General features: G+C 38.5%; 1 protein-coding gene across 1 annotated transcript in view; it reads right to left on the bottom strand.

Annotated features, from left to right (window-relative positions):
* Window positions 1-12065, bottom strand: part of NARS2 (asparaginyl-tRNA synthetase 2, mitochondrial (putative)) — a 132308-nt gene that overhangs the window by 10628 nt on the left and 109615 nt on the right. The window contains exons 10-11 of the mRNA XM_013975783.2: window positions 7208-7274; window positions 5629-5766 (exon numbers count right to left, since the gene is read on the bottom strand). Of these exons, the coding sequence (XP_013831237.2) occupies window positions 5629-5766; window positions 7208-7274 (205 nt within the window). The remainder of the gene's footprint in view (window positions 1-5628; window positions 5767-7207; window positions 7275-12065) is intronic.

Raw genomic sequence — 12065 nt, 5'->3', positions numbered from 1 at the left:
GCCCTCCTTGGAAGGAAAGCTACGACAAATCTAGACACAGAGACATCACTTTGCTGACAAAGGTCCGTATAGTCAAAGTTATGATAGTTTTAGTAGTCATGTCAAATGTGAGAGCTCGATGATAAAGAAGGCTAAGTGCCAAAGAATTGATGCTTTCGAATTGTGGTACTGGAGAAGACTCTTGAGAGTCCCTTGTACAGCAAGGAGATCCAACCAATCAATCCTAAAGAAAATCAATCCTGGATATTCACTAGAAGGACTGATGATGAAGCTCCAATACTTTGGCCACCTGATGTGAAGAGCTGACTCACTGGAAAAGACCCTGATGCTGGGAAAGATTGTGGGCAGGAGGAGAAGGGGGTGACAGAGGATGAGATGGCTGGATGGCATCATTGACTCAATGGACATGAGTTTGAGCAAACTCAAGGAGATAGAGAAGGACAGGGAAGCCTGGTGTCAGGCAGTCCATGGAGTTGCAAAGAGTCACAAACCACTTAGCAACTGAATAACCACCACCATCCCTTGGTTGAGTATTCTTCCTTCCAAGTTGACTTCACAATATGTAGTCTATTGAGTGTACATATCGAATGTTTAAAATTTTATGATTTACTAAGTAACACTGATACAATTTTTAAAATTAGAATACTACTAGGTGATCCTGGCATCTTTTCAGGGACTGCTGGGCAGTCATTTGTCCTAATCACACATGGCTGAATGGAATGAATGGACATTATTTTCTGTGAAACCAATACCCTAGCTGAATATTTGCCACCAGCCTTTGGAGGAATTGCTTAGGACTCAAATTCATGGCATGTGACATTTTGCATGTTTGCTTAGATTCACTTCATTTAGACCCACGATCTGTCCCTTTCAAATGATGAAATACGTTTGGTCATTTATAAGTTATTCTTATATGTTCAAATGAGCAAAAACTTAGGCTATCTGAAGTCAGAAAATTTTAGAGCTGGTTAGTACACTGTAGGTCATCCAGTACAATTCTCTAATTTTTATGGCAGGAGAAGCTCAGGCTCAGAGAATGGAAAGACATGCCTAAGGCGATACAAATAACTAGTCCATACAAATAACTAGTAAGAGAGCTGGCTTTCAAACTAAGCACTAGTAACTTCTTAGTCCAGTGTACTTTTCATTATAACATTTGTTCATACCACTATTAAAATTATTATTTTTTTGGAGAGGGTGAGGGGAAGAAAGAAAGAAAAAGAAACTATAACTGTAAAAATATACCATATTACTATGCATTACCTCTGGCCAAATGTTATAAGCATAGGTTAAGCATTCTCCTACACCCCTCTCTTGACTTCCCAGAGAAGGCAACTGTGAGACACACCTGTTTCAGTATTTTTAGATTGCACTGCACCCTTTGCACAAGCTCTTGCAACCCTGCTCATAATCTGTTACTACATCCCTACTGAAAGAAACACAGAAGTCAGTTAGCTGACCTAAAGCCTGTTCACTCACCACTGAAAAAAATAAAGTAGGGATGGAAGCAGACACTTTGTTTAAGTGAGCTGAAAAGAAATCTAGGTTGCTAATAAATCAATGTTGTATATATCAGGAGACTGAGTAAGTTATATTTTAATAATTAGCTCTGAGAAGCTATAGCACTGCATAAATTACAAAAGTACATGAAAGTTTATTATAATACTTTCAGGTTTCAGGCTGTGAGATCACATTAGAGAGACTGTCATAATGAAGGCTTCCTGGTACTTCTAAAGGTAACCGTGACTGCAGTCTATGAGAGAATTGCCTTTCAAGGAATCTTATGTAACTGCATTTAATAGCCACACCCTCCCCACCCTCCGACATACACACATTTTAGCAATACTGTGCTTTAACACAATAAAGACAATCAAAATTTAGAAAGAAAGAGGACTTCACACTTATTGACTACCTACCATCCCAAACACTGCGCTATGCATTTTTCATATTATTAATTATGAATTAATTCAATCCTCATAATTCTGGAAAATATTATCATCTAATTTTTACAAATGGAAAAATAAAACTCAAAGAAATTAAATGGCTTGCCTAAGATCACATAGATTATAACACAAAGACCTGGGACCTGAACCCAAGGGTGCCTGATTCTAAAGCCTGGGGACATTCTTATTCCAAGGAGCCAACATTCAAAAAAAATTTAGAGTAAAAGCTGCTCTTTAGCTTCCCAGGAACTTCCTTAGTAAATCAACTCACTCACTATTTGTCTGTGTGTGTGTGCGTGTGTGCGTGCGTGTGCGCGTGCGTGTGCACACGTGTGCTGCGTCCTGTCTGACTCCTTGCGACCCCATGGACTGTAGCCCATCAGGCTCCCCTGTCCATGGGATTTTCCAGGCAAGAATACTGGAGCAGGTTGCCATCTCCTACTCCTGGGGATCAAACCAGTGTCTCTTGTGTGTCCTGCATTGGCAGGCAGATTCTTTACCACTGAACCACCTGGGAAGTCCATCACCAAATAGATATCAGGTGCCTGCTATGTCCCAGGCATTATGCTAGGCAACAGGACACACTCCTAAGTGAAAAAAAAAGGTCCTCAAGTCCTTTGGTAGAGAGAAAAGTGTCACTAAATAAACAGGTATACAAATAAATGTAACAACACAACCGTGTTAAGAAATAAGATGGATTAAGTTAGTAACTCCAGGTCTGCAATTTAAAGTAGCACACTGTGGTTTAGTGCATCTCTGACTCAGAAGAGAGGGTCAAGGAAGGTTTCTCTGAGGAAATGATTACTGAGAAGAGATCTAAGAGTAAGCAAAATTACTCAGGTGAAGAAGGCTGTTCTTAATCTAGGGAAGGCTATGTAAAAAGGTCCTGTGATGAGGGAAAACCCTGCCTATCTATCGGAAGACATGAGAAAGCAGCAGCCAGGCTACACTGAGGCTTGTAGGCCAAACAAAGAATCCTGACATTTGGCCTAAGAGCAGTGGGAGGCCAATGGACGGCTTTGAGAAGAGAGAGAGTGTGACCAGATTTTCATTTTCTAAAAGTTCAAGCTGAAATGGGGAGAATGAACTCAGAGGAGGACAGAATGGATGCAGGCAGAAGACTGGTTAGGAGGCTACTGAAGTAGTCCTGGCAAGATGTGACGGTATGTTAATCCAGAAACATGAAAGTGGAAATAAAGAGAAGTAGACGGATTAGAGATTTATTTAGGAGTATAGAAATGACAGTTTCAATATGTGAAGTCAGAGAGGAGAACATTTAAAAGATGACTCAGGACTCTGGCTTACACAATTAGATGAACACTGAATTTTCAAAGAAAATCAAATTTTGTGGGAGAAAGGGAGAAGGAGTGAAATCATAGGTTCAGTCTGGGGTATGTTAAGCTTGAGGTGGTTTTATGATGTATAAATGGTGGTAAGACAAGTCCAGAGCTCACAGGAGAAGTCTGGATTCAAGCCATGAATTTCTGAGTCGTATGAAAATACACAGTGAGTTGTGGGTAAAGATGAAGTCATCTGGGGAAAGAAAAGACCCGGGGAGAAAAGGATGGAGGCATGAGGAATTCCAGCATCTAGTGAAAGAGGATGAACCTGAAAAGGAGCCTGAGAAAGAATACTCCACTAAGAAAGGGAGAAAACTAGGAGAACGCTGTCACAGAAGTCAAAGGGGGAAGAAGTTTTAAGAAGAAAGTCCTAAATAGTGCTGAATAATGCTGAGAGGTGAAGTAAAAGACTTTACAAGTCTGTTGGGCTTAATAACATGACAATTATTACGGCTCCCAGAGCTTCAGTGGTACAATTAGAGGGAATGATAGTGGTCTGAATATAAATCACATTAGAAGGCGGAGGAATGAGTGGTATATACTGTGGTGGTTATGAAATATTCACCATCCTTAAGAAGACTTTAATTTGAGAAAGGAAAATTTATATAGAGACTACAAAAAAAAGACACAATGCCACTAATTAGTTTTACTGATCCTTTAAATGCCATAGAAATCCAGAAAAGGCAGGCTCAGGGTGACTGGGTAAGCTAGGGAAGTCATCACAGAGCAGGAAAACCTTAAGCAGAGTGTTTTTAAGTGCAAAACTGAATGACTGAAAAGTGCTCTACTGAGGGAAATTGAGAGGAATACACTGTGTGTGTGTGCTGGGGGAGAGAGGTGGAAGTGGGATAGGGTGGAGTGATTAAAAAAAGGCAAGAGCTACAGACAAGTTCCTGTGTTTTGTGATGTAAGCTCAACACCGAACAGACAACCTGCAACTGGATAATCCACTCCCCAGTTACGCTCCCTTTCTTTGCTGCCAACCTGTGGGCCTATTCATTTCTCATAACTGATTATACCAGAGACTTGGTAGGGAGAAGGGAAAATAAGTGTCATAAATCAACTGTGTTGCTTACTGCACTTGGATAATGCTGGTGAAAGGTAGGGATGTGTAAAATCAGTGGCTAACGTGTAATTTTATATTTGTGACTTCTGAGGTAGTGTGATAAAGTGGAGAAGAATACAGACTTCAGAGCCAGAGGGAATCAGGTTTGAATGAGAACTCTATCACTTTCTATCCATGGAGCTGAGAAATGCAATTAGTCTTTTTGCACTTCACTTTTCTATATGTAAAACTGGAAAAACATCGAGTTTCTTGGCACATCTTCATTTGTGATTTGTGACTTAAGAGATAACATGATAGTATGTGCTTCATACTAATTGGTGGCTCCTACTGTTTTAGGAATGCTGTAATATGAGCAAAGACAGGAGAGACATTCAGATAACCTTGTATACCTAAGATGAGGTAACTTTATTTATTAGGGGGTCCTGATCTACATTTTCCTACTGGTATTTATCTAAAAACAAGTGAAAAGTACAAGACAGCAAAGTTTACATTTAGGACCTTTTCTGAGATAAACATATTTGTCTCATGGATTTTTATAATTAATGCTATTAAAAACTATTCAATACATATTTAAAGAGTAAAAAATATTCTTATTTTATGTTACTGCCAATTTTGTGAAGGAGAGGAGACAAAAAAAGAGAAAAAAAGGAAAATACCAGAAATATAAAAGCCAACTGTAGTTCAGGGAAAAGAACAGAGGACAAGAAGAGCTAACGAGGACAGACAGACAGAGACAAATAGGCGGAGAAAAGAGCCGGTCAGCAGAGGACCAACCAAGAGGAGAATGGGCCCAGACCTCTTCGACCCCTCCACAGCCCTCCCCTCACTGCTTCTATTTGACAGTCAAAGTGCTCTAAGCTGCCTGCTACGCCAAGCCAGCTCTTCCTTTGTCTGGTAATGCCATACCATCATCTCCCCCTACCGCATGTGGTCTCCTAATCAGTATTTAACTTGATAGGAGACTGGGCATATTGCTATACACTGCTCCAGGGCTCTCAGTAATTTAAAAATACAAAACAAAACGCACCTTCATTTGCATCTGCTTAACTGAGAAGGACACCCTACGACAGAAATGAGGGAGTGTGCTTACAGAACACTGGGATCTTCTTTGGAAACACATTTTTAGAGGAGCCTGTGAGAAACGTTATCATTTTAAGAGAGATAAAGAGTGAATGATATAATTTAAGAAAATATGCCAAAGGATAAATTAAATTAAATCAAGGGGAAAACCTCAGACTCTGAGATGACTAACCCCAATTTATTTTGTGTGTTTACTTACTGTGTGCTGAGGGCCATCTTCATTATCCCTCATGTAGAACGGCTTGAGTGCTAATGGATAATTAATGACAAAGACTGGTATGTCGCCACAGTGCTTCACCAGGTATTTTTCATGTTCAGTGTGTAGATCAGCACCCCACTGTAACGAGAAAAAAGAAATTACCAAAGGAGAAGACAGAGCTGAAATATACAATGCAGGACCTAAAAATAACCTGTATCAGTGTCAAGGGCTTCTCTTCCCTGAGGATCAGGGATGTGTGGAACCGTCTGCTGAGGTTACACAGATAGAGAAACCAGAGAGAGATGTGTGAACAGATTCAAAAGCCTGGAAAGATGAAAGCTGGAACTAGTAGATAAACACTGTGCTTTCTGTGCCCCATCTGAGGGAGCAGCATTTAGCAGACAAATAGGAAGACACAGTATGCTTTCCACAGTGCATAAAAGCTGATTCAGATTCATAATTTTTATTAATATTGGCCAGAGGTTCTTCTACAGTTACTGTTCCTAAGTTTCAGGAAATTAAATGATGAGAGATAATGTTCCTAATACTGAGTCTATCTTTGGCTAGCTGGCTTCTCCCAGTGAATTCTTTTTTTTAAGAGTCAACTAATATATCAGGTGCTCTTTGATGAATATTTAATAACACTGTTCATCTATTTATTCAGCAAACACTAATGTGCCTATTAAACCCCAAGTACCACCTAGGTACTGAAAACAGTGGTAAGAAAAACAAAACCCCTAACTTCATGAAGCTTCTAGGGTAGAAAACAAATATTAAATTAAAAAATTATACAAGGAAATCAATTGATTATAACTATAATAAGCACAGGACACATAACTTAAGAGAAAATCTAACCTAACATCTAACTTAAGAGAACATCTAACTGGGAATAGAACTGGTAAAAGCAGTAGTTTCAAGACAAAGGTATTATATTCTTAACATTATCTTATTAGTCCCACTTGTCTGGCAGTATCTTAATTACAGGAAAGAAGCACTGGCAGAGAAATGAGGAGACTTGCCTCTAACATTCTGTGCATGGTCACTAGATTATGCTGTCTTTCCAGACCGATATCCTTGCCAATAAAATAAAGGAGTTCTGGGAAAAAGCAAAAACACAAAACTCAAGTGTTCTTCAAAGTGGATCACAAATTAGAAGCCTCTATAAAGTTCAAAGGAAAAAGAAACCTGTTTAATGTGTTGCCTAGACTTATTTGATCAAATAACCTCTTTTGTCTATCAACTGATGACAACATTCAGAAAATACTTTGAGAAACACTGAACTAGTTGATTGCTACACTGATATTCTATTCTATATTCTATGATATTTCTAAAGAATTTCATCTTTAAACTTGGAAAACTTCTCTATGACTGCTTTTGTCACTGCTAATCCAAATGATACGATTCTACTTCAAAAGAATTTTTCAGTCTATATATGTCAACAAGGTTGGGCAAACATCAAAAAAACCCAATGTACATATATGAAATACTGCATATTGCTAAAAAGAGAAATAAGGTTATTTTAAAGGATTCTTAATGATCAGACAAATATGAGAAAGAAATTTTCATATATATATACTACCTCTGGAGTGAAGGTGAAGTTCTGGGATGCCTGCTTTAAGATCTCCACTGCCTCAGTGTAAGAAATGCTGGAGAGAGAAAGGGTAAAATCAGAAAAAGGTCTATATAATGGTCTGTTGTTAATTAGCGCATCTGAAAACTGTAAAAGGCTTATTTTCATACTGTTTTTCAGATCATACATGAATATCAAACGATTGCTGGGTTATCAGGAATGATTATAAAAAATGATTATTGATAATCAGGAATTATGGCTGATTTAATCTTATGAGAGTCTGAGCAGTGTGAAGAGAAATGGCCATTCAATAATCACACTTGTAGTGTATACAAAGAAGCTAGTCACTCAAGAAAGTAAAGATTTTTTCTGAATTCATGTTATGCTAATGCTTGAAAAGGTGTGAAATACCGAGACTGAAAGAGGAAAACTCTCTCCTGAAAGCTATCATTCATTCACCCAACATATACTGAGCATTTACCGTGTTCTAGGCATCATTCCAGGCACTGGAGATCCAGTAAATAAAAACAAAGACCCTGCCTTTATGGAGTGTGTGTATGTGTATAGAAAGATAAATAAACCAAACTAATAAAATGCCAGGGAGCTACTGGTGCTATGAAATGAACAAAGCAGGACAAAAAGAGGGTGTGTATGTATGTATAGAAAGATAATAAACAAAAATAATATAATGCCAGGGAGCTACGGGTACTATGAAGATAAACAAAGCAAGGTAAAAAGGGGGTGTTTGGTGTACTATTTTAGATAAGATGGTCAAGAAAGGCCTTGCTGAATTGGTGACATTTGAACAGAATCCTGAATGAAGTAAGGAAATGGGCCATATAAATATCTAAGGGAAAGTATTCCAGGCAAAGGGAACAGTGAGTACAAAAACCTGCAGTGAGGAACAGTTTGGCTTATTCAAGGAACAAAAAAAAGCCAAGTGACTACAGCATATTGAATAAGGGGAAGAATGCCAGGAAATTAGATGGGAAAGGTAATGAGAGGTCAAATCCTACAAACTCTTTCAGACCATGGTAAGGGATTAATGATATATTCTAGTACTGGAAGATTGTTCAGGAAAAATAACACTGGTTACCTCAGTAAGAAATCACCATGCTAAAGCAAGCCAAACTAAACATTTAACAGTTTGAATAGGTGATATATGCATATGGTTAAAAAAACCAAGATGAATAAAACAGTATACATCTTCATTCCACCTCTTTCACATAGCTACTTAGTTCCTCTCCTCATACACAATCATTGTTACTGGTTTCCCATGTACTCTTTCAGAGGGCTTAATGCATCTCTAAGCCAATACTAATACTCAATCTCCCCTTTTTACAGATGGCAGCTGTAGCGTCACACACAGTCTTTTACATTGTTTCTTGCTCAATATCTTGCAGATATTTACATATCAGTATATAAAGAACTTTACCTTTTGAACTATTACATAACATTCCACTCTGTGGATATATCCTAATCTCAAACCAGTCACCTACCAATGGGTATTTCAGCTGGTTCCAATCTTTTGTTATGGCAAATCATGACCACATATATCTAATTTATGCTTCCCAGACAGCTCAGTTGGTAAAGAATCTGCCTGCAATGCAGGAGACCCTGGTTTGATTCCTGGATTGGGAAGATGCCCTGGAGAAGGGATAGGCTACCCACTCCAGTATTCTTGGGCTTCCCTGGTAGCTCAGCTGGTAAAGAATCAACCTGCAATGTGGGAGACCTGGGTTCAATCCCTGGGTTGCAAAGATCCCCTGGAGAAGGGAAAGGCTACCCACTCCAGTATTCTGGCCTGGAGAATTCCATGGACTGTATAATCCATGGGGTCACAAAAGAGTTGGACACGACTGAGCGACTTCCACTTCACTTCACATGCTCACACAAATTTTGAACATGGGAAAAACAGAACTGTTGGGTTCTAGAGTACTTGCATCTTGGACTTTTTATAATTCTGAAAGACACTGCCAAAGATATCATCCATTCCCCTTTTATAGGGTTACACTGATTTATGCCCACTAGTAGTATATGAAGGTGTTTCTCTATCTCCTCTGCAACAGTATTTTGCATGATTAAAAACAAAAATCTAGAAGCTTTCTGAAGACCTGTGAGCTAAAGAAATAACTTACCCAACCCAAACTTATTCTCTGAAGCAAAAACAAAGTTCAAATTTATAATAACTAACTGGAAAGAGCTGTGTCATAAAGTACAAACAGACCTACCGAAGCTATGTTTTGAGTGATAGGTTTTTTAAGATGGAAATTCTATTCAGAAGAAAATCTAGTATTAAATAACAGATAATTTCTACGTTAGAATGGTGTTGGTGTTGACAGTAGTAATGCTTTTTAAATGAGCATTTTATAGGAGGGAAATTGAAGCTTAGAGAGGTTCAGTAATTTGCCAAAAACCACTCATGTAAGTAAGAAGTAAAGCTTGATGTGCTGACTCGAGTCTAAGCTTTTAACTCCTGAGATAACACCTAAACCACCTGCAGTTTCATATGTTCTATTGAAACAAAACATAATGGGCCCTGGGTTCTCCCTCTGACTCTACCACTTACTAGCTATGTAAATCACTTCATCTCAATAATTTACATCTTTATTTAAAAAAACCTAAAAATACAAACATTAAAAAATTAGGTATTTACACTTATAAAATGAGGACACAGGGCTATACTGTCTTAAGTTTTTTTCTGCTTAGATATTCTACTGTTCTGTTCCATCAATTACTTGATATGATCTATTCATTATACTGAGAAATATAAGAGCAGTCAAAAGGGGAAGCACTAGAATCTTGTACCATTGATACGTTTCAGGTACAACATCAAGAAAAAAAAGACTCATGTCTAAACAGCTCTCCTTATTCTAAATGTTATGCAATACTCTGCCTATACCTTAAGTTGAGGCAGAACTTTCAAGTTTAAACTACAGTTCTGACACTGGATATCCCTGATGGCCTTCAGCAATTCTACTTTTTCTTGGTTATGCATGCGTGCGTGCTTAGTTGTGTCTGACTCTGTGTGACCCCATGGACTACAGCCGGCCAGGCTCCTTGGTATGTACAGGGAATAACATTTCTTCTCCTTCCCAGAAACTATTTCCAAAGTGCTTCAAAGAACTCTGAGAATCATGTAATTTACATATTCCCTCTGACTGTTCCATCCCCTTTTTGTTTCTAGCTGCTGGGACCTCTTTTATATGCTAATGAAGTCAACAATGCATTTCATAGGATTTCATAATATTTTAACTAATGTCTTTAGATGTTTTATAGGAGGGTTTTCAAATTATCGAGTTTTTGACGTATTGCTTAAGCAGTATTTGGTCATTTCAACAAAATTACTCAAGTAATCACTTTTGAGATGAGAAAACTGAAACTTAACTACGCAGGGTTGTTGTGAAGATAAAATGAACTTCAGTATATGTAAAGTTTATCACTGTCTGATACATAGTAAATACTCAATAAATGGTGGATATTTTCTCTTCATCTAAGATCTTACTCATTAGATAGGAGCTGGATAACTTCTCTTAAGATCTGCCTGATTCTCTGTTACCAGCACAGATTCCTCGAGATGCCCAATTTATTTCTTTATCTTCTTAATTAAAAATTTTATCAAAATGCTTATGTCCAGAACTCTCCTGTACATTCCAGATCTGGACACTCAAACTGCCTACCTGACATCTACAAACGGACATCTGAATGGATCTCAATCATAATGTGACACCTCATGAGATGAGCCTGTTATCACCTCTCTCTTCCCACAACCCCCCTGCTACTCCTTCCTCTGTCTCCATTTCCATAGCTATGTAAGTCAAAGGCCTTCAAGCCACTCTCTTTCTCACTCTCAGCAAATCCTGTTTGCCCTCTCTTTAAAACCTATCCTGACCTGGACCATTTTTCTCCCCCTCCACTGTCACCATCCTGGTCTGTGATTGTTAACTTTATGTGTCAAGTTGGCTGGGCTGCAGTACCCAGATATTTGGTCAAATATTCAGGATATTTCTGAGAAGGTGTTTTTTGGGATGAAGTTAACATTTAAATCAGTGGATTCTGACTGAAGAAGATTCCCTCCCTAACAACATCTAGTTTGAAGGCCTTACTAGAGCAAAGAATGGCCTCCTCCAAGAGAAGGAATCTGCCAGCAGGCTGCCTTTGACTTGCTCTTCCCTGAGTCTCCAGCCTTCAGCATTTGAATTTGCCTAGTTTCTACAAATACGTGAACTAATTCCTTAAGATGTTCTTTTCCCACTTACCCATATAGCTAGTTCTCTTACTCTCTCGAGAGCTTTACTCAAAGATCATCTCAGCGGGATCCTCCCCACCATGCTATCTACCATTTCTATCTCCTCATTCTTCCTTTGTCATATCTTCTATCTCTTTTTGGGTTTCTCCCCCCTTAGTATTACTCATTTTCACAGATTATATATTTCACATCTTTATCTTATTTCTTGGCTATTATTATCTCCACCAGGAATGTAAGCTCAGTGAAGGCATGGAGTTTTATCTGCTTTGTTCATTGCTTTAAAAGCAGTTTTTAGATGCTAGAACAATGCCTGGCATATAGTAAATATTCAATATACATTTAAGTAAAGAAAAAGTCTCCAAAGCCTTCACTTGCACTTCACTGCCCTTTGCTTCTCTACCACAGGGCTCCTGACTCTCCCCTCCTTTGCTATTCCCACATTTGCTGCCTTGTTATTGGTTCAGGGTCAACAATTCATCACTTTTAACTTGAGTCTGCAGGTCTAGGTTGCTACCTTATTCTCAGCTCGGTCCAGTGTGCCAAGTTTTTCTTATTTCCCTCCTCAAGGATAGGTTGGATTCTTTATTCTCTTAGAACAGAAACCTGCTAAATTTAAGA

The sequence above is a fragment of the Capra hircus genome, chromosome 29 (assembly GCF_001704415.2).
Source record: "Capra hircus breed San Clemente chromosome 29, ASM170441v1, whole genome shotgun sequence".
Taxonomy (NCBI): domain Eukaryota; kingdom Metazoa; phylum Chordata; class Mammalia; order Artiodactyla; family Bovidae; genus Capra; species Capra hircus.
Note: the sequence above shows the minus strand (reverse complement) of the source record. Positions and strands in the feature narration are given on the sequence as shown.